This window comes from Mastacembelus armatus, chromosome 10 (assembly GCF_900324485.2).
Source record: "Mastacembelus armatus chromosome 10, fMasArm1.2, whole genome shotgun sequence".
Lineage (NCBI taxonomy): Eukaryota > Metazoa > Chordata > Actinopteri > Synbranchiformes > Mastacembelidae > Mastacembelus > Mastacembelus armatus.
The window spans coordinates 19,726,796-19,751,014 of NC_046642.1; the positions used below are offsets into that span (position 1 = coordinate 19,726,796).

At 41.7% G+C, this 24,219-nt stretch overlaps 1 protein-coding gene across 1 annotated transcript in view; it reads right to left on the reverse strand.

Moving 5' to 3' along the window:
- The window catches only part of gpc3 (glypican 3), a 95,096-nt gene that overhangs the window by 13,030 nt on the left and 57,847 nt on the right, over positions 1 to 24,219 (reverse strand). The window contains exons 4-7 of the mRNA XM_026330577.2: positions 17,273 to 17,415; positions 16,722 to 16,847; positions 12,852 to 12,963; positions 371 to 557 (exon numbers count right to left, since the gene is read on the reverse strand). Of these exons, the coding sequence (XP_026186362.1) occupies positions 371 to 557; positions 12,852 to 12,963; positions 16,722 to 16,847; positions 17,273 to 17,415 (568 nt within the window). The remainder of the gene's footprint in view (positions 1 to 370; positions 558 to 12,851; positions 12,964 to 16,721; positions 16,848 to 17,272; positions 17,416 to 24,219) is intronic.

The following is a 24,219-nucleotide window of genomic DNA, read 5'->3' on the forward strand; positions in this document are numbered from 1 at the left end:
TGACCTGCTCACACAAATAACTTGTTAAATATCTCTTTCCCACCTTTTATTGGCCCACAGTGCTGAGCAAGGTTGTGACAACATGAATACAACATGAATGGTGGTCATGGAAATGCTTCACCGCATGTGTTTGGACTGTGATCACTCAGACTCACTGCAGAAGAAGCCAAATTTATCCATGCATTTCCCAGTTTTAGAGTAAATAGTTCCAGTTTAGTGAGTAGGCTTAGACGTAAACAACTTAATTGTTTGTGCCGAAAAAAATTTTTCACAGCTCATGTCATAAATGCAATTTAAGCTGAAGTTATCAGTGTGGAAACAACACCCCATTTGCAACAACACAAGCTGAATATGTGGGTGGGTGTCTAACCTGAAAAAATGCGTAAACGTTTGCGTCTCGGTGGCGGCCCCAGCCCAGACACCCCCGCACACTCATCTTCATCGTCACAGTCGCCACTCTGGAATCCCTCTTCCCCCTCATCGTTCCACCCGTCCACTCCAGCTCCACGCGACCGGGCTCTCCAGCGCTTCTCAGATACCGTCACATGCCGCAGTAACTGTGGGACAAACAGGAAGCGGTTAAAGGTAATGATGTTAAAACACACCCCAGCTCTTCATGAATCATTCTGTAGCCGGAAAAAGCCTGTGTGCATTAATGGTTTAACAAAGCTATGAAAATAAATAAGGGGTGTCTCTTGATTTGAGTTTTTACAGTGTGATTATAACAGTATGTGGGGAATTCCAGACAAAAACTTGATGAGATCTAAAAGTGCTGACAACTTCTAATTATAATAAGAAGGCAGGAAAACAGTTTTGTTATCACTGCCAGTTCAGTTATTTTTGCCCAAATGTGATTCATTCAAAGGGCTGTGGCTGTCGCTCCATGTAATTTACTGGTAGAAAAAGAAACACGTGGGCAAGCAGACTGGTGCGATTGTGTTGTTACTGGCAAACATCATTGTCTTGAGTGGTTGTCTCAGGGCAACAGGAATACAACACTACATAACACATTCTGCCCAAGTGAACACCAAGGAGTAAAATGAGAAAGCTGAATGAAAGATGAAGAAAAACTCATGTCTGTTTGCAATATTCTGACTTTTTCTGTTTATTTTCTTTAGCCAGCTAAATACTATTTTAGGTTGTAATCCTCTTGCATAAGAGAGACCTGACCAAAATGACAGCATAATCAGATTAACACAGATGAATCAAAAGAAAATCAGAAACAATCAGGAATGAATCAACTCTGAAAAATAGATAAGAACAGAAAGATGACTAAAAAAACATGCAACACATGCTCTAAAACAAGCAGATGTATCAGAATTTTTATATTATTTTTATATATATTTATATTTTTTTATATAGTATTATTTGCAACAGAATTTTAACTGAGTTTGGCCTCTGGGCTGTAAAAACAACTGTTCTACTCAGATATTTTTCCAAGTGAATTACAGAAGCTCATAACATACCAGAAGTGTTTACTGAGAACTGTGGTAAACTAATCAACTCATAAATAATAAAAATGTCCAAGAGCTGTAAAGTAATTTCATTAAGAATCTTTGAATTCCACTTGACCAAGTATAAAGGGAGGAAATGCCAAACTTTATATATTTAATTACTAAAGCTGAGGGAAGCATGACGACTTAAAAGAAGTGAAAACCTCATTCACACTTCTTCTGTGGTGTAGTTTAAAAACAACACAGATAAAAAAAAAAAGACTGTCTGTTTCTATGGGTGAAATACATATATGCGAGGTTGGAGACAACAAACACGGCCGTTCTCTGACCATGTTTCAGCCTCACAACACTGCATATGATTGAGAGCCCTGCCAAGGTAACAGATGTGCTAAATTCCAGCCGCCTGCTCTCAGAGCCTCCTTTCATTTCACCACTCTGCCTTCTTGTTTATTTTTTATTGATTTCCTTCCCATCTGCATACGTCAGCATGCGTTTTTTTTTTGTGTTGTTTTTGGTTGTTTTGGCTGTCTATGGGAGAAAATTGAGTTCATATGGGTCTTGTCTCAGGTCAGCTGCAGCGTCTGCCTGGGTTCAGACTGTGTGTGTATGTGTGTGAGACAGAGAGTGGAGGCATAAAAACCCAGAACTAATCACAGAATTACGTCAGTCAGAAGATAAACAACTCTGTTCCCTTCGCCTGCATATACAAACCAGTCAATCTGTGTTTTACAAGTGACATAAACTCTGAAGTTTAGAGAGGGAACACACATAACTGTGTTCCCAGCATGGCTGCCCAACAAACCTCTATTCATCTCCCAACATTGAGACCATACAGAGACGATGACCGCAGCATTTCGAAAAGCCTGGTCATTCAGTCCAAGGTATGGACAAACAGTAACTTACAGACAGCATTGCTGATCCAGAGGAGCATGTTCATTTATGTTGGAGGCTATCTATCAAAGCGCCACCTGCTGACAGCGCAGAGCCCTCAATATCTCCCAGAAACACACTCTCCCCATGATGAATGGGACTTTAATGTACTGAACCCTTTTGTTAAAGACAGATCTGTGTTTGCCTGTATTTGTCATTGTGTCCTCCATAGATTTACTCAGGGACTGAAATTCCTTCTCATGGGCCGTATCCTGGGAACTTGGTCAGACTTTGGGGGGGGGGGGCAATTAAAAGACAAAGCAGAGATGACCGTCAAGGGATTTTAGAACAAAACCTAACAAACAACTAAGGAGGAAAGGGGAAAAACACTGACAACTATCATGCCCCTGGTCAGGGCTCAGTTTGTGTGAAAACGGCCAAGTGTAACTTAACATGTGCCAGCATCCACAACTGTCCTCAACACAGATTAGTTAGGGTCAAGAATATGCCAGCTGTAAATATCAGCACTAAACACAAAGTACAGCTAAGGCTCATTGAGATGTCATCTGTTTTTTGCAGGGGGAGTTTGGATATAATTTAAAGCATTGTACAAAGTAATATTTTGAACTGATCACGGAGCTAAATAAAAACTTCAGGGGATGATCAGGGTGAGTGCATGCAATTCTTCCTGTACCAGACTTCATTGTAATTGCAGGAAACATTTATTTAAAAACACAAATGCCAACCTCATTGTGGAAAGGGATCACCAAACACTGGATTTATTTTCTGAGGACCAGGAATACATGTATGAAATCCAATACATCTATTAGATGGTGAGATATTTGACAGGATAAGAAACATTTGACCTGATTGGAGGCATTTTAACCATTAGCTGTCAAGACATTTCAGTAAAAACATCAATTTCATTGTGACAGCAAAAGTCAACAGAGTTCATCTTCTGGGGACCATGAATGTCTGTAGGGCAATGTCAAGGCAATCCATGTGATTGTTGTTGAGATATTTCAGTTTGAACCAAGATGGTGGAGTGACTGACCAACAAATGTTTCATGTTTTGGAATTAAAATCCAGTTTTAAATACATATGTGAGGGAGGTGGGATCAAAAACATATCAGCCACAGCAGCAGATGAACCCCAGATGAAAATATATTTAAAAATGAGTTGACTGGAATTAAAAAAAGAAACTCAGAATCACAGCAGTGGCCAAAATGAGCCATAGCAGTGAGCTGTGTCCTTTTCCACAGGGGTGGTGGTGGGGCAGTGCCTCTCTCTAAGCCTCTGTGGCAGGGTGCTGTGGCTTCTGCCCGTTGGCTGGCTGCCTCTGCCACAGCTGCGGCAGTGGGGAGGGGTGGGAGGTATGTTTGTGTCGAAAGTGATGCTGCACTTTTGGCGTGGCTGAGCTACAGCATGATCTGACAAGGGCTTCCAGATTTACCACAAGAGGGAGAAACCTCAAGTTGCTCTGGGCTGAAATTTTCTGCAATAAAAAAAAAAAAACAAAGCAAAAGGAAGCAGGGAGGAAAGAAATAACAGAGACATTTTCTGGAGAAATGCTCAGTATGCTTTCCATTAAGAGAGGAAATCTAGTGCTCTCACTCTTCCCTTCTCCCTCTCTCTTGAATTGCATTGGGAACTGACTTGGACAAACAGCTGGACACACGAAACATGTAATCAGCGTGGCTCTAGGCATCCCGCAGGCCACAGAGTTCCCCTCCCCTTAACACAAATGCTCAAGTTCCACCAAGAAAATGTGAGCTGAAAGGCTGCACACAAAGCCCAAATGTGGTGGATTGCTCAATGCGGGCCAGCCCAGACAGAGACACACAAACTGTAAGTCTGTCACTGCCTCCCACACGACATGAACTCCACACAGGGTCACTGTTCGACACGACAGCTGCAGCTGAGCCCCAGAGTTCAGCCACTGGTTGACCTGCACTCTGGGAAGTCAACCTGTTCATCAACTGTGGTCTCTTACATGACAGTCCACTTCAGAGAGGACCTTAAACCACAGGCAAAAACGCCTACATCTAAAGACAAGCTATAATATATGAAATCTAAGCATACATGTAGGAACTGTTGAAGTGAGTGAGTAATGTTGAGAGTGAAATGGGGACAGGATTAGTAATGAAAGCAGAAAGTGTGTTTTAAAAAAGGGTTTCCTGTCAGCATGTGATTGGGATCAGGCCCTGTCTTACGTCCTCTCCCTGGTGAGGACTTGTCTGGACAAGCTGCTCATGATTTGGCCCAGGTGGAATCTGCTGCCCTGAATGTTTCTATTAATGCCTCAGCACATCTTGTCTACAAATCTAATCTACAGAACTTTAGACTCAAATTCACATTCAGACTACTGCTCATAACAAAAGCCATGATTTTGTTATCTAATGTTGATGATTTCTGCCCTGAGATGAAGGCCTGAATTAATATTTTTGTATTTTATATATATATATATCAAATGACTGTGAGATGTGTTGTGTATGAATGTAGTCATGAGCCTAGAGACAGTTCACCTCCAGAAAAAATACCCCCTTAACTCTACAGAGTTTCTTTGTCTGTTGCTCTATTAATTTGGTTTAATGACCCACAACTTGACCAACTTGACTGTTGTGGTTCACTGCTCTCATCAGTCTTGTTTTCAAACACAGAAAAAAAAAAAAAAAAAAATCTCCCCAGGTGGCAGTTAGCACCTAGCTGGACTTCAATTTATCACTTTGCCAGAAACACATCTTTACATTAATGCTAATGTGGCTGTGTGTGAGCTGGATTTGGTATTTGTATGATTTGGTAAATGTATTGCCAATATTGCTAAAACTAAACCTGATGGTGTGGTGTATTCAATAGTCAGATTATCTAATTATCTCTAACTGGAAATGAAAGCAAAAGTGAGCACATATCTCTCGTGCAATAATCTCTCATCTGCACAGAGAAAAAACATTTCACCTTTCTTATCGTTCTGGTTGACTTCTTTTTAGTAATGTTGTTGAGCTCTCACTACTTAATTTGGTGAGTACATTGCTCTTAGCTGTAAGAAAGATGGCAGAAACTAGGAAAATAAAATGTTACAAAACTGGCTTCCATATACTACACTCTTTGATTTCCATAGAAAGAAACTCATTATGTTTTTATAGTCAACTGTGAAATCCAAAATGATGTCCATTCAAAATTATTAGAAAATTAATTACTGCATTTCTATCAAACCCCAAAGTGTACTGCGCAGTACGTTGTAAATTTTTAAAGCCCAGATCACTGTTTCAGACAGATCAACCACATGACTTTTCAGCACAGGCTATTTTTCTTGATAAATGAAGGAAATGGACTTTCCTTACAGCTAATCCCCACATGTACTCTGAGGTGCTGTATCAAGTTTGCAGACATGCTGTTTGGAGGAGAGAGCCAAGAGAAAAGGCAAGAGAATGGGAATGAATGGTGGGACACCATGACAGAGAGACAAGCAGAGGAATGACAGGGCACCTTCCACAGAGTGAGTCATGGAAAGCTCCTCAGCATGTTGACAGGCAGAGCGGCGTTTCGGATGACAAAGCCTGCCCTGCAGTCCCACTCGCTCTCCCTAATTACTCCCTAATTGTCATTACTCAACTTTTATTGAATTTGAAAAGTAAAGAGGAGGGGAACCTGTGCTGTCGCATTCTTCTTTGTGTTTTTCCCCCTCCTCTTGTCTTCCTCTATCTGTTTGTGGTCGAGTATGTTGTGCAACGTGAGTCCAGCCTCAGACGGCTAATGCAGACAAGATTAATTTCCTGATGTTAATTCCAGTTGGAAGAAAACAGAGAAAGAAAAAAAGCAACTCTCCAATCCTGTGTTAAACTGGGTGTGTGTCCACTTTTCTGACTAAGCCCATGAGGCTATTTCCAGATTTCTCTAGTGTGGCGTGGAACCAGAATTAATGTTTAGATTTTGCTGGCAGGGACTTTGTTCCTCTGGTGGATACGCTCTTAAGCCTTCTACATACATTTAGTACAGCAGGTTAATTAAACTGTTGTCAGTTCATTGTCTGGAAGAATAGACATTATGTCTTCTCTGTTTATTCAGAAGTTCAGATCAAGGCAGCATATGATTACAAAGGTTTAACTCCCCCTGGTATTAAATATATATATGTGGAATGACAACAATTTTCGATCGTTTTTGAGGCTAACCAACTGAAGTGTATGTGAATGTGTCTGTTGTCTGTACAGGGTGTAACAGTTTAAAAAGTCCCATTCTTGCACAGGCCACTGGTTTCTAAATCAGATTACACTTCTCAGACAATCTCTTTTTGTCTGCTGCTCATCTGCTTTACACGTTATCACTGTGGTTCCCAGAGTCATGTGTTGCTAAGAAACCCTTCATTTCTTTATCAGCAGACTGTCACTACATGTCCCATGATCACAGCTAGTGGGAGCTGGCGGACACTTGGCTGGGTTAGTTTTCAGCTAATTTAGCTTTGCAGTCAATCGCAACAAACCAAGAATGGTTTGAGTGGGCAAAAAATAATTGCAATGTGGGGCACAGAGGGCGAAGGAAAAGAAAAATGACAGACAGAGGTGAACTACCACGGATCACAAAGCTATGAAGGATTGGTGAGATGAAAAGGCAGGTGAAGGAATGGCAAGGTTGGTGCTAACACCTTGACAGCTCCACAGGGGATCCTCAATGCTGCTGTGCCGCCCAGAATACTGCTGCCTCAAACAAAAGGCAGGGGAGGAACAAAGGAGGTCTCTGACCCTCACAGGGAGACCCTCTGATGACCTACCATACACAGGAAACAGGAAGTGTGACCCTTGACCTCTCTTCATGGTGGTGGTGGTGGTGGTGGGGGTCCTATTACACAGCAACATATGACTGTGCCCAATGACAACAAGCCCAGGATGTGTGGATCAGCTCAGAATCTGCAGCTAGAACGCTCCACTGGCCCTCTGTCCTCTGACAATACAACAAAAGAATAAGAACCTGCATATAAATCTCAGCCTGGGAGAATGAAAAGTCCTGAAGAAACAAGCTCACAGGTTAAAAGGTGTGTGCTGGGGTCAAAGTCACAGTCAGGTTCATGGTTAGTGAGCTGGGTGCTTGGCTTGTGCAGCAGGGTTTTTATGAGCCGGCTGCGTGATAATTACACCCGTTGGGGAAGCTGTGGTATGGGAGCAAAGGCACAGAAAGCTAGAGAGAGGCGACCCTGGCTCAGGCCTCAGGGTTGATGGTTAGGGGGAGGATGAGGGTGGGAGAGGTGGCGGCATAGAGGTAAGAAGGAATGGGTGGCAGTGGTAGAAGGGATGGTTGGGCCTCATTAGCAGCCGGACTAATTGGGAGGAAAAGGGCCCTCACATGCGCTGTCTGACCTCCCACCAGCAGGGGAGAAAGTTGGGGGGGGGGGGGGTCCCTTAGTGTGTACATGGAGGTAGGGGTTGAGGTAGCTGCTAGCTGGATTCCTAAAGTTAAGGAAACATAAATTCCTATAACTTCTCAAATCCTAAACCTACCATGAAGTCGGAAAACGACAGGACATGCATGTGTGGTACTCTAACAAGGGTACCGACATTGCCTGCAGCCCTGCAGAGGTTTACACCAGGTGTCACACTTCATTTAAAGAACCCTCATGGCTTAGCTACGCTCACAAATATAGCAGCATAACAGCACTCCTTTCTCCTCCGCTTCCAGGGAAGTCGTACTTCACACAAATAAAAACTAGAAGTGAGGAGTGAGAGGACAAAGGCCCTGAAGGGGTATATTAAATAACGCTTCAAAAACCCTCAGTAAATAACATCAAATAGACATCAGCCTCTGACTGCAGCGAGCGTAATGGCTAGGTTAGCAAGTGCAAGTTTACAAAACAGCAGGCCTAGTCTGACACCCATATTGTCTATTAGTGTGATTGTAAGCACGCACCCATGTGATGCTTTATTTTATAGCCATGTGTTTATATATATCACTGCTAAAATGTATCTGTTTCAGCTATATTCATATGTGTGCAAAAGATTAACTGCTGCAAGTGTGCACAGTCAAAACCGTCCTAGCTCAAGTGTGTGTTTGAGTTATATGTTGAGGAGCGTATTCTGTGCGAGCTTGCACGAGGTGTTGAGTGCACGGTGCCCAGGCTCTGGTGGCTCAGAGGAAGTGAGGCTGCGTGATGGAATTTGTGGCGCTCTGGATCTGGTTTATTTTCCACTCTGGATTCCTGTCCTACCTGCAGGATTTTCCCAGGTTCTGGCTTCAATTAGTCTGGGAAGCTAGAAGGAGAGGAGCGCGGGGGGGGGGGGGGGGGGGGGGTTAAGGGGTTTAGAAAGGGGGGTTAGGGGTGGGTGTGGCCAACAGAGCTGGAGTCTGTCACACATAACTCAGCACAGCTAGAGAGAAGGAATGAATGGCAATCAACAGCGACAGATTAAATATGATGAAAGTAAGAGCTCAATGAAAATGAAAAACATGCTGAAAAGTTAAAGCTTTGGCATGCAACATGAAGACGTTATTATCCAAATGACAGGTAGAAGATGAAATAATTGTGTTTTGCCAAAAGGGATTCATAAAAAAATCTTCAACAAAGTTGTCTTTCATATCAACGGTAATCCAAGTGCATCTCTCTGAATAGTGTCATCTAGCCAAGAAGAGCCTGTCAGAATAATCCCAGGAGGTCTGACCCTCCAAACAGCAAAATCATCTGACAAATGAGTGGGAAACACTCTGTAATCAAAGGCCAATCACATAATTGCTCTATTTTGCCACTAGCTCAACCATCTCCTGTGAGATTACTTGTTCGGCAGAGAAACTCGATACTCTGGGAAGTTAAAGAGATGTTCAAATAAACAAACTCATCTCTCCAAAACAAGAACATATCAAAATAGTATGTTCTAATTTAAGAGCATAGATTCCAGACACAGTATGTTTCTCTATATAGGAACTCACTTGGCAAGTTTGCACACAATGGAAGTGTGAAAGCACAGTTGCAGTCAGGTACAGATTGGCGTCACAGAAAATCACCTCAACGTCACAGTATACTTGTCTCCATCAGCTTTAATATACCACATATACAAGACATGACCCACAGACAGGACCTCACACAGGAAATTGTTGCACATTGTAAGCATGCACACAAATGTCCATGGCTCCGCACAGTGCTGCACTGTTTAAAGATTCCAAGTCAAGAAGCACTAGCTGAAAGGAAAGCCATTTCTCCTCCTCCATTTACAGTGAACAGTTCACTTTAAACTTGGCCACGGCTCAGTCATGACATCAGCTGCTTTAGGCGTGAGAAAATGTTGTTTTATAAGATGAGGTGACTGGCCCTAAGATTTTTTTTCTTTTGGTGTTTAGTTTAGCCTCACAAAGCCACTAAGGCACATTGTCTATGTATCTGCTGATACTCTGATCAACACTGACAATGTGAGAAATGACACATTTCCGCTGCATAGTTGCATTTCACAGAGCCATCATCACACAGTGCATAGGAATGGAAGAATGAAACATCAGGGGGATTAAATCTGAAAGGAAATGGCTTCTTTGGAGGGGTCCTATGTTCCCCTCACTGTGAGAGTGCAGCCCCCATATTTTATGACAGTCACACACACTGTGGGCTGGGACTGATTCATGGTTAGAAACTGGGTCAGTAAAAGCTGGAAGAACCATTGATTGTGTTCATCACATGAGCCAAAAGGAGAATAATGTTCATTCAAATTGTGTGCAGGACAAAAGAGCCTTAAAGGACTTGTAAAGACCTGCATGCAAGTGACTCATGTCCTGAGTGTGGAACTGAAAGTATAGCAAGGAGAATAATGTGCTATTTTTTAGCCTGCAGGTCTGAGCAGACCATAAATGATGCTCAATCACATAGATGACATCATGAGACTAAAATACTGCAGTTTTTAATCAGCATGGTACTGTGTTGGCAGACTTCCAGTACACAGTGCATGTAAACATGTCCGGTACAGATGAAAGTAATTGTCTGTGAGCTGTGGCCTACTCTCTCATATGAGCTTGGTTAATTAGTTCATTTACTTTTATCCCTGCAACATGCAGAGCTGAGGGTCTTTCAACCAGCAGAGAGGTGGAGACCTTGTAAAAGTTGCTTTTAACTAAACAATATCACTTTCCCCAGTGCCTATAGTGGTTGTTTACAACATGCCAACTCTGACCATCTAGGACCATAAAATACTGAGTATAGTCAGACATTCTGTGTCTCTGGTGAAATGTGAGATCATCTTCTCTATTGGATACATTTTTGTCCCACTGTGAATTTTGATAATACTAATATGTAACTGTAGTCATCACCTATTTCCTTTTTCAGGAAGGTTAAACTGTGTCCAGTACTGTGAGTTATAGTCAATTATCTAAAAATCATTCCCCTCAGCCTCAGTTGTACAAAAAAATATATATATATAAGAATTTTAACATGCCAATATGAGATGTCATCTAAATATTAGCATTAGCTAAGTGTTTGTTAGGGTTGTCATTGTGAGCATGTTAACGTGCATTTAGCCTTATTCTTTCATAAGCGGTAAACATTAAACATGTTGCAAACTTTATTAAAAATTATATACATGTGTTAAGACAAAATAGCAGAAACAGCTTACAATGTAATGAAAAATAATACATAGGCCAAAAGTTACCATAAGCTTCAGTGCACTCTGACAGTAATGTAATGTTGTAAACTGCACAAAGGGTGAAATTATTGCCGTACTGTTGTATTATATTGCATCATACTGTAAAGTGTTCTTGGAATTTTATGCACCTCAGTTTTGTGATGATTTGTTGTAAACTATTAGTGTAATCTGATTTCTACATAAATTAAAAAAAAAGCTCAGCTGTGAGTCAAGAACAGTTTTTACTATGCATGAAAAAGGCAATCAAGTGCAGTCACTCTTTGGACAGATGTTAATCCAGCCCATTGAAGTTGAGATCCAAAGGGAAGCTGGAGTTCAAGCAGAAATGTGCTTGACTCCGCTGTATGGTCATCAGATATGGGATTAAAAGCTCCCATATGAAAAGGCAATCTGCATAAATATCAGGCATATGCAAGCCATAAATGTCCACATGTATACCATGTCATCAACACAACATGGGAGCAAATGGGAAACGAGTATTAGGTCACCGTGTAGATCTGATTTGACTGTGTCCATGTCTGAATTTTTTTAACACAATGAGCTCAAACATTTCACCAAAAACTACATTTTTCTTGCAAAGTCTCATCAAAAGCCTATCAGGACCCTGATCCATGTGGCAAACAGTCTGAACTGAAGCAGGTCTGCTTGTAATTATATGGGTACAAATGTTTGGTGCTGTCAGAGCAGGACGTGTTGAAAGGTTTATTATAGTAGGCAGTGTGTGTGTGCCAAGTGTCCTGTGTGCCATCGTTTTTATTGGAAATAACATTGTATAACAGTACTTAAAATAACCTGGACAAGAGGGGCACACATTAAAAGGATAATACAGATTTGAAGCAAACTTCCAGAAGAATTAACAATTATCAGTTATCAACATCCTTCAACGTCCTGGCTCAACTTTGACCTAATTTTCAACCAAAGTTGTGTTTGCATATTTTTTTCTGTTCAAGGACAATTGCCCAACATTTTTTAATGAACTAGAATTATCTGGTGAAGCATTTTGAAGATGGCACAGGAAACACCTAACAACTGCTCCTCTCATTCACAGCAGAGCTAAGCATGCATGAGGTAATACACCAACAGTAACACGAAAATTACAGCATCCCAAACCACAACCTCTGTATTTTTCTTGAGGGTCTCTGGTTGTCAGAGGGAGAGTAGAATCAGGTCCACAGTTGCTCCTTATGTGCTCCCATGTTGTTTAAGCACAAGAGAAAGATTGTAATTATCCGAGACTGGACTGCAGCACTCCCAGCCTCGCACACAAAGACAAACACACTGTACTGCTAGAATAGTTTTTTTTTTCTTGGGGGTCAATGGAATTCCAATGTGTTGACAGCTACAAGCGGAATCACCAGGAAACAGGAAACAGGGCGATCTGTGGGCTGATACATCTACCTACATAGGCTGACTTCGAGCTTGTGTCTCTGCACTCAGCCAGCCAACTGCAAAAGGTGGTTTCTCTGGTGAAGGCAGCAGTGAAAAAAAGGGATTTTGGGATTGGATAGAGCACATAATTCCTGTTTGCCCAACAACCCCCATCACCTTCAGAAAATGTGTCCTTGTCTGGCCACCATGCAGATAAGAAACAAAATTCAAAACATTTTGTGTGTTAGAAAAGCTTCTTACAGCACCTTGATCACAGGTTCACAGATTCTCTCAAATATGAGAGACTAATGTGATTTACAGCACAGGGCATCTTCATTCGTGCTGTGCTGACTCCCATAGGAGCTGCAGCAGCTTGGAAATCGATGTGAACCAAGAAGTAGAACTAATGGCAAAATAAAGTTTTCCCCTTCCACCGAGGAGACGGTAAGGTATATGCACTGAGAAACTACATATTTGATGTGTTTCAACACACTGTTGGAGACAGAAATTACACACAAGAACTTGCAGGAACAAAACGCACACTCACACACCTCACCTTATTGATGTGTTTGAGTTTGTCTATGATCTGGCTGATGATTGGCTCGGGAGGCTTGTTGCTTCGGGACTCTGAGCCAGAGTGTAGTCGCTTCAGGCCAGGCCCAGAAAACCTGGCAGGACAGGAACACAAACTGGCCTCAGTTCTTAAGTTGCTGAATTAAAAATCAGTTTAAGTTTCATGAGTGGAAGTGGAATGAACTGACCAAAGATTTGTCACTCCAAACAAGGCACTTATCACCATCTAGTGTTAATAAAATGAATGACAGCTCTTCTGTTTTTCAGTTTAGGGACCATTCTGCAGGGCTCATTTGTAACTCAACCCGGGGGACCAACTTTCCCGTCACTGGAGATATATGTCTATAAAGTTAAATGGAGATTAACATTTTTTTTTACATTTGATGTTTAAATAAAGTTTTAATAATTTTCATAAAAGTCATGTAAACTGCATACTTCTCCTGGGCAGAAAGAATTTATTGGACTATTGAAAATGTTAAAGTGTCAGCCTTTATCACAACATGACCTAATAGGGATTATATCTAAAATTCAACTCACCTGTTCTTAATTATTATAGAGAAGCTGTTTCATGTTGTTATAAAATGGTTTACAATACTGAGCTTTACCAGGAGGCAGCAACATCTTTAAAAAAAACACTAAACCCAACAAATAGTGGCCTTTTATTCATATCTGGTGTTAATGAGAGGACATTAGCAGAGATGCACTTTTTTGCTCTTTCAACAGGGAGAGTATTTTTAGGGACAACCAGCCTACAGGGCAGGCGCTTACACGTCTCTGTGTATAACTGTGGAAACGCCACTCTGATGACATCTGTGTATATTATCAAGAGGAGGAGCTGGTGAGACTGAAACAGGCAGATTTTTCTCCAGTTGTTGCCTTTCACATCAAGACTTTCCTGCACGGAATTAACCGTTTCCCACCACGCCACTGCAGCTCTGAGGAGGAGACCGGGCACTGCTGCACACATGAGACAGGCGCGTTTGGGTGAAGTAGAGTCAGCACCGACAATATATCGTGCCCACACTGATATGAGTGTTGGTGAGGGCAGAGGTCACATGACAGTGTAAATGTCACCTGCTATATTGCTGCACATGTTTGAAAGATAGGAGACAAATGGGCTGGAGTGGGGAAAAATGATTTACTGAGGAAAGGTTAGTAAGGGACCTTGAAAAAATATGCTCTGTTCTCATCTCTGTAACATGACCCTGAGCACCCCCGCACACACACACACACACACAAACTCATATTTCTATCTTTACAAGGACACGCATAGACAGAATGCATTCCCTATCCTTACTCTAATCTATTTTAACCCTAACCCTAAAACCACGTGTTAACCCTCAAACAGGAGTCTGAAAAAGTGAGGACCGGCTAAATGTCCTAAACTTTGCCAAAAGCTCCTCATTCAGATGCTATTATGCTCAAAATGGTCCTAACAAAGGCAGAAATACAAGCACACACGCACATACTGAGCCACACATGCACGTGTACACACCTTTCCCCTGCCATCTCCATTCATCAGTCTTTCGCTCTGCTCTAAGTTCGACTTTTCATTAAACTCAAATCACATTTCCCCAGTTATTTATTCTTCTTGTTAGCCATGATCTCATCCCCTCTCCTTCGCTAATTATCACATTAATAATGGAAAAAGATGTGTGATCCATTAAGTAGAGGAAAAGAGGAAATCTGGGTTGAAGAAGGAGGATTAGAGGAGGGAGATTTTGAGTGAGGATAAGGAGCTTGAAGCAGGTTAGTGTTTCATATGATAGCTGCCAGTCAGATCATTTTACCCAGACGTAATTCACTGTGTTAAACTGTTTTGCATTGTAGATAGTCTCAGTCATCTGATCATTTTGTGTTTTTGTTCACTGCAAGCAGAGCTGATCAGATCATTCAACTCCAGTGATAACCTAATCTAATCTAACACCAATTACTATGCTATTAAGTCCAGTCTGAGTGAGAGACTAAACAACAGAGGCAGAAGAGGCACATGAATCCAGGTGCTGAGGTAATACTTAATGGAGTCTGGCACTTTTTACACCACTGGATGGATCGTACATTTGGTCCCAAGCCTACAGAGGAGGTCAGAGGCCAGTGTATGTGGGGTAGAGTGTGGATAATTCTGAAAATACATACATACTGACTGCATTAAGTTTTTTTTAGATGACATCAAGCTAAGAACTACAAGGGACTGTGTGAAAATTATTGGGTTGCTGAGGAATTTTTAAAACCTGTAAGTTGCAAGGTGGGGCCTTCCTGGATCGGGTTTGCTTTTCCAGCATATCCCATCTCTTTCCCAGGTTAACAACTCACACGTGATGCAAAATAAAACCGGATTCATTAAAGCAGGCCACCTTTCTTTATTTCTCCATGTCTTCTCCAAGATAATCAATGTTTTTCACTTCAGCTGCTAATGGTTTTATGCTGAGGCTGATCAGTTTAGGGGCGGTTCAAGCTAGTTTACCTTCAGCCGAAAGAGAAATTACCCCCTTCATTAATTTCCATACAGTCACTAAATGAAATGGTCACACTTGACACAATATCTTTTATCAGTTACCACATTTGCACGGGTTCACACTTTTATTAGAATCAAAAGAGAAATGGAAATGTACTGTTTTGAGTTGACAGGGTGTCACATCCATTATCACAGTTGGTGAAAAGTGTTGCTCCTCTGTTCTCGTCTCCAGGTGATATGGTAAATACGCCTGATAAAAAGCACCACATTTAGCTCCAAAGCTCACTTCTCAAGTATCTGAGACATTCATTACCTGACCCCTCCAGCAATAACCCCCCCCCCTCCAAATACACACGCACACTCCCCATCCAATCTAAATTTATCTGCATGAGACAATGTGAGTATGAATGCCATGTTTGCCTCTGGAGAAGGTCCTATCTGGGGAGATAATGGAAGATGATCCAGAACAAATCTCAGAGTAAAAATGCACCCGGAATGAATTTGCAGGCATGTGCCCTTGCAGATGACACGGAGAATTGTTTGCCGCAAGACATTGTAATCTCTCCATCATTTCGTTTCCTTTGCTGTTTCGCTGCACCTTCCTGTCACACTGTTTGGTCCAGCTTGTAATCATCCCTTCAGGACAGTTCTGCCCCCTTGCCAACCTAATGTTTCCTCCTCAGACTCAGGCTCTTTTGTATCATTGTGACAGACTCTTTTTAAGGCTATTTGAGAGAGCACAGGATTTTCAGTCCTCCTCGGGAACAAGAGGTAAAACATTAACCCGCAGCACTTCTCGTCTGAGATTTCTGCCTCGGCATTGATTAAACTCTGCGCATAATTTTCAAGGAAAAAAGAAAAAGGATGATATTTGTACCTATCTAAGCCAAAATGAAATTGGAACCGGCTGTGTGGGCTGAAAAGAAGAAGTTATGATGTGTGGAGCCAAAGGACAGGGGTGAAGTGAAATACTGCGAAAACCAAATGAGGTTCTGCAGGGTGCGCAGGAGATGTTGGATGAAGGAGGAGGGAACGATCGAACGGCAATTAACTAAGCGAGAAGAAGGTGACAGGACACCTGACATTAATAACATCCCATAGAGCCAAAGTCAAGATTTACACTCACACTCAGTGGGAGAGGGGGGGGGGGGCCTTGTGTGAAACTCATCAGCTCTGAGCAAACTTATCCTTCAGCTCACCTACACTCTCCTTGATGTGATGCTGGAGCTTTGGGAATTCAAGAATCAGAGCAGACTATTTGTATAGTTGATGATTTAGAAAACCACTAAATCTTAGCCGCACCATCCTGTGCTGGAAGGTGGATATGTCTGTGGGTGCATGCAGAGCCTGCCGTGTGTTTTATAACTGTGAATCCAAGCAAATGAGACACTGATTTACCTCTCTGTCATCTCCTGTCCATTCCAGCAGAGGGAGTGGTTTGCTGGAGCAGGCTCCCGGCTGCACAAACCCTCCCCAAGACCGCTGTAGAATGAGCTGAAGCCCCTCAGGTTAGATATGAACTCCCTGAAGTAGGCAAAGATACAACATGTTTAACAAAGAAAAAGACAAAGCACAAAACCTCTGAATATTACTCTCAGCAGTAAGAAGAGCAGATTGTCCTGCAGAAAAGAGAAACAAAGACAAAGAAGAACAGGCTGCGACAGAAAGCCTGTTCATGAGCTCCCCTTTGAGAAGGGGAGTGAGAGAAAAAAAAAACAATAGAATAAGTAGTGCTGCTCTTCCTAATTGACATTAATCTGGCCATTGTGCTGCAGAGGCCAGCGTGCCCCGCTGGGCATTATCATACTGTTCATTTAAGCCTGTTAATGCTTCAAGGGTGTTTGTCTGTCAGAAATATACAGTATTTCCCCTGTAGTTGTGTGGAGAGTGAGTGCTGCTTCATCAGCTGGAGGAGTCTCAGTCTGGATTACAGTGCCTGATTTCCTCACCTGCGGAGTCCAGCCAAAGTCTCATCTGAGTCTGAGGATGGGGGCTGTGTGCTGCGGGCTGCAGAGGCAGCGGGAGGCTGGGGAGGAGGGGATGCGACTGAGCGAGAGGCCCGCTGAGGAGTGTGTCCGCACATCCCGCTCACCTGCCGAGAGACAGAAAACGAGAAACCGTGACTGAGTTAGTGAATTCAGATGCCCAAACCTCTTCATCCCACTTACGTTTCATTGCTTCCAGTTCCTGGTTCAAAGCCTGTTTATTCAAACTCTTAATAGCAGTGACACCGCAGACAGTAAGAACGTGCCAAAAGCGTGCTGGCCTTGCTCAGCTCAGCCCCTCTGCAAACTGTCATGTGTTTGAGTTTGTTTATTTTTGGGAGGGATGAAAGTGAGGGGATTTGCATAACAAACAAGTCATTGTATCTTCTGCCAGCCCTGTTCAAATCTGAAATCGTAACACTGCAAAAAACGTGAGCGTGAAAATAAGGCTGCTCGTTTGCTTCTTCTTTCCCCTTATAAATGCCATTGTGTTTCCACTCGGGACAACATAACAATAATAAATAGGAAGTCCCTCTCTGTCTCTCAGAGATAATGGGCCTGGCACATTCTTTTCAGGTGCAATAAAAATGCAAATGGCCGTTAATGTTTAGCTTGTGGTTTAATGATTTGCCGGTGGTTTAATTTCCCTTGGGGATACTGTCCGAAGCTTAATTCTGCCATGTAATGTTAACAGCTAATTGTGCCCAGCTCCCCTTTAAGTGAATAGGCTGGCACCACTGCAGCTGAATACTGATGGGACCTGACGGAGCAGCACTGGACATCTTTATCTGGTGGTAGCTGACTGGCACACATACACACACATACACACACACACACACACACACACACACACACACACACACACACACGAATAATTTCCTACAGTTATTCATTTCAACGTAACGTACCAAAAACACATTAACATAATAAACATGCACATGTTGCTGATACACACATTACCCACACACACACACACACACATATTTCATACATGCTGACACACAGAAGTGCTGATCAGCTGTAATACGCAGGGTTAACCAATACATCCTCATTACCCAAGGCTGTGACTATATCCACATTCACTCATTTTTGTCTCTGTAATTGTGAGCACACACACTTGACATAACACATTCCCAAACTGTTACGATTAAACTCCCTACCCTCACCTAAACCTGAGCTACGTTTCAACTCTCAAACAACCCTTTCAAGTTAAATGGACCAGTGAAAATATTCTCGCAAAAGTGTTACTGAATGAAAACTGCACACAACACTGAAACAATGTGCATACACATACACACTTCAGCCCATTGTCCCTGCCACCCTGTTCTCTCCTTCCACATCTTCCTCTTGTGCTGTTCTCTCGTTCTCCTGAGCCTGGAGCGAGTGCCGGTGCTCCCACAGGCCATGATTAATGTGACTGGAGTTGCATTTCTCTTTTTGTTTGTGTGTTCCCGGGAAGCCGTAGGGAAGCAGTGGTGAGAGAGACTGATTCAGCATGGGGGCCCCTCCGCCACCTCCCACCCCACCTCCACCCGCGATTGTTTCCGGATTTTTAAAGGAAAGGGCTCATTAGTGGGGTATTAATATCACCCAGGGCTGGACTAACATAACCAAAAGGAGAGTCTGCAGATAAAACTATCTGCACACTTTTATCGGCACTGAACAGCATGCCTCACTGAGACAGAGAACCAGTAGTACACACACACACGCACACACACACACACATATACAAATTCACAATCCACATGTCAATGACCTTGCACACCTGCAGTTTCCAGGTGGCACTCTGCTTTTGTAAAGACAGTGTACGGATAAAGCATTTGAACCCTGACATACACAGTGAATGCACAGGATTATACATGAATCTTGAACACGTGTTATTAATAAATGAACAGTTCCAACAGGAAATATACTCCCAGTGTTATAAAGGTGACAGGGTGCCTTAAACAGTTGTAATAACATATTGGAGAGTGTTTGGTGAGTAATGTTTGTGTTCCAGGGGAGTCGAAGCTCTGGGGGAGAGACTGAGTCAGCACTCAGCTCTCCTCCTTCTTCTCTTCCTCCCTGCATTGTTTTCACCAGGCATAAGAACTGACTTCAGGTGAAATGCACACACTATAGGCATCCTGTTACAGAGGAAGCCTTTCACACTCTCCCAGTGAAGTGAAAACAAGCTAACGGTTCACTGGATGTCAAAAGTAATACCAGACAGCTGTCACAGTTAGATTGTATCTTCAAACTGATACTCTATTATCTGGGATGGAACTGATATATATGATGGAACAATATCCATCAGTGTAATGTGGTCTAAATAGTGTAAAATCTGTTGTTCAGCTGGACCATTTGGGGTTTTTAATCAAAACTGTGGAGTCAGCTGCAGCAAAGGTAAGCGCCAAGTAAGTAAGAAATAATAAATAAACAATAAATGTGTTCACTTTCAAAGCCTTTCAACACTAGTACTATTCTCCTTACTATTATTATAACATTTTAAGTGTTGAGTGTCTGAGTAAAATTAACATCCAATTTCAGTCCATTTAGCCATTGCTTCTAGTAAATGTATTTTGAACTGTTCATTCATTTAAACAATTAACCTCATTACTCAGAACAGATTTGAAGTTTGCACAACACTAAGTGCATTTCTGAAAATTGCAAAACACAGCAGATGACCTGCAAAAGTATGTAAGTTACACAAAATCTAGTCTGTGTCAAAAGAAATATTTACATCATTGAAACTGTCACTACCATTAGAATGAAGAGTCCTTATGCCATCTTTTGAACAAGACTGTCAAAAATGTTTAGCTATGTTGTGAGTATTTTCTAATGAAATAGTAGAACAATAGTAGACAATTATACACAAACAGCTGCACAGTGTACGAAAGTATTCGCTCTTTGTTCAAAATGATGAGTAATTGCTTCTATGATGAGCTCAAGTGACTTGGTGATGTGGAGGATGAACTAATAGTTTTTAGAATTTTAATTCTGTTCTGAGAAATGCACCAAAGTGACTGAGAAAATAATGTAATAAGTTCACCAATTACTTCAATTTGAACTGTTTATTATTACTTTTAGAGAATGTATCCAATACTTTTAGATAACAGTTGAGGAAAAAAAATATTAAAACTATTTTTTTTTTTTTTTTCAGATGAGCAGGGCTACAAGTACCCTTGGCAGGGAGTCACTGAGCTGGAGGTAGAGTGTGAATACTAACTAACGGATGTCAGGATGTACAACATATATATATATATATATATATATATATATATACAAGTTGTATATTGTAGCTATGGAGCAGGGAAATACACCACAAAAATCTAGTTAAAACACAAAATGTGTTCAGACACACCATCTCAGGTAAAGCTCAGATTCCTTCAGTCTAAGCTCTAAATCTCATTAATAATAGTACCAAAAGATGAATGTGAATAAATACTGAACTTAATGGAGGATGTTACTACCCTAAAATAGACAGTGTGTTGATGAGAGTCTAGTGTAAAATTAAAATGCACAAGCATTCATGAATGCTATTAAAGCATGATGGATTTAGATACTGTTCATATGCAGAATGAAATATGGGGGTTTCTCAGTTCAGAGTCGAAACATGAAGTTCCCTTCACAGTGAAATAGGAAATAGGTCTGAGCAATATTACAGTTTTCCTAAAGTGATGCAATGAGTTTGCCTTCATCAGGAAAAAGAACAACAGAAAAACAGTCTTCACAAGCTGTTCAGTGGTTTCTCAGATCATTTTTTGTGTGGTGCAAACAGCTGTGAAAACCTGCATAAATTCAATTAGGATCAGTTTAATAAATGCACATTTGTAATACTTAAGTCAAACTTTCAAGTGCAGATGTAAATTTACACAGGCAAGTCAAAACATTATGACCACTCACAAATGAAGCAAATAACGTTGCATTGCTCCCAGTCAGTCAGTGGTCCGGGCAGGGATGTTGAGGGACTAAGGCAATGAAGAAAACCCTATTCTACGTGAGGCCTACTGTAAAATTTGAGTGATGGTTCTGATAGTAATGTGTCACATCACACAGAGCATCACACCCTGCCTTAATGGGCTACACAGGCGCGGACTGTTCAGAGGAGCCATACTAACCTCTTTTGAAAGTGACTACAATCAGCACGCAAGCCTGGGAACTGAACCTTGGAGAAATGGCAGAAAGTTTGTTTAGTCTGATGACTTTTTTGATCACATGAACAACAAAGTCTGGGTGCACTGTTTACCTGGGGAAGTGATGGGACCAGAAAGCACTGTGGAAAGAAGACAAGCTGGTGGAGCGAGCAGGATTGTGCTGAGAAACGTTGGGTACAGGAATTGACATCGACTTTGATTCGACACGTGGCCCTTACCAGAACATTCAAACTTAAAACTCTTTAACAGGATCTTGAGCAGTTTGGAAATGGACTGAGGAAAGTGACAGAAGGGTTTAAGGTTTTGACCAGGCCTCCAAATTTACCAGATGTTAATCTAATCCAGTGTCTGTGAGATGTGGGATCCACAGCAGCTCCACCACGCAGCTTAAAGGCTCTGCTGCTGACATCATGGTGTCAGATCCCACAGGGATCCTTCAGAGGTCCCCATGCATTGGCAGGAGCATACTGGGGACTGACAGGGTCATGATGTTTTGGCTCATCGTTGTATCTATAATTTACGTCAGGCACGCTACAGATGGGGCCTTAAGGACTTAAAACACCACAGTTCATCTTCTATAATTGAAACTGGTGTATAATAACTTCAAAATGACCTGACTCTTGTGACTCCGGTTAGCCTACATGTTTGAGTGTACTAATAAGTAATAAAAACGCAGCAGTGATTTAATTCATGCTCTTGTTTTCTTGATGAAGCAACAGTTTGGATGTGATTTGATCTGCTTGATCTATTTTTGTACACAAATGGGGGAGACAACAAAAAAGAGAGCTGATGAAAAGTGTTTTGACAGAAAAATGTTAAAGGCACACAAAGAGAAACATGATATTAGACTTATAGTCTGTGCATAAGAATACACATCTCATGTTCTCTACTGTGCATCTTCTTTAATCTTGGTCAGACCCATCATATTTCTGTCTCAGCTTACTTCCCGTCTTCATTTTCAGCCAAGGGGTCACCAGTTGATGGATGTCTCCTCCTCACGCTGCTGTCCTTCTTCCCCTTGGGCTCGCTCTTTACGCCCACCATTCTTCTTTCTTTTTCTCTCCCTCTTTTTGTCGCCGTTTCTTTCCTTACTCTCCTCAGTAACTGATAAAAATAGAGCTTCATAAATCATGCATCTTCTCTCACAGCAGCATGTAAGAACGAGAGGAAAAGAAATAAATGGGGGGGGGTGAAAGAGAGAGAGGAGGATGTTGAGGATGAGATGTAGAGATGGAGGTAGATGACATGAAACTCCAGGAGAGGGGAGGGAAGTTGACAGGGGAATAGATTGGAGCAGCAGGGCTCTTGGCTGCCCTCTCCATCTCTCTGAACATTGGTTGATTCGCGCACCACATGGCGGAAATGAATGTTAACATGCTGGGATGTGGGCTGGTTGGACGATGAGTGGTCATCTCGACATGACTCAAGTCCGCAGAGAAGGGACGTCTCTCACACCTTGAGGACTACTCAGATGGAGTTAATCTGTCTGTCACCCTCAGTAACAAGTCTGCACTCTTAAGAGTGTGAGATACAGATCACAGCTGCAGCTCTTACAATCACATGAAACCACAAACAAGGCATAGTGCTCTGTAGATCGATTATGTTGCTGTACAAAATATTGTAGTATCACTAAATGATTACTTCCTCTTTACAGCTAAATGCACAGGGGTTAGTGCTAATCCTCCATTATTTCTCCTGTATTACCTGTGACATAAAACTGTTTTTGTACTTACCATTTAATCTACAAATAATTGTTCAATTAAAAGAAATATATTTCAAAGCCACTCTGTGTAGAATTTGAACATTTGTGAGCCCTCCAGTGAAAATGGATTGTCAATAGCACCCACTAACCCACCCACACCATGGATCTGACCCATGCACACAGACTCCTACATCATACTGAAGATCTGGGGATGATCTGATCGAATTACCTAATTAAGTTTCAACTCTCTTCTTCTGTCAATATACAAACACCACTTTTGCCTCACCCATCAACACATGCACTCCGCTCCAAAAGTATTGGAACTGTGAGACCAATTCCTTAATTTTTGCTGTAGACTGAAAACATTTGGGTTTGCCATCAAAAGATGAATATGATAAAAGAGATCAACATTTCAGCTTTTATTTCCAGGTGTTTACATCTGGACCTGATACACAACTTAGAAGATTGCATTATCTGTAATGGAACACCAAATTTTTAGGTGAGCAAAAGTATTGGAACAGATAGACTTAAAATAGATTTAAGTAAATAAGACTTAATATTCACTAGCAAATCCTTTGCTTGCAATAACTGCATCAAGCCTGTGACCCACTAACCAAACTTTTATATTCTGCTTTTTTGATGCTTTTCCAGGTTGTCACCACAGCCTGTTTTATTTGTTGTTTGTTTCGGAGGGTTACTCCCTTCACTCTCCGGGTAAAATGCTGCTCTATAGGGTTTATGTCTGGATATTGACTTGGCCAGTCTAAAACCTTCCACTTCTTGCCCCTGATCAACTCCTTTGTTATTTTGGGGTCATTATCTTGCTGCACGATGAAGGTTCTCCCAATCAGTTTGGGTGTATCTTTCTTCAATTCGGAAGAAAAAACGTTTCTGTAGACCTCTGAGTTCATTTTGCTGCTGCCATCATGTGTTAAATCATCAATGAAGATCAATGAGCCCATCCTAGATGAAGCCATGAAAGCCCAAGCCATGACATTATCTGTACTGTTTCACAGATGAGCTTGTATGTTTGGGATCATGAGCAGATAATTTCTTTCATCAAACTTTAGTCT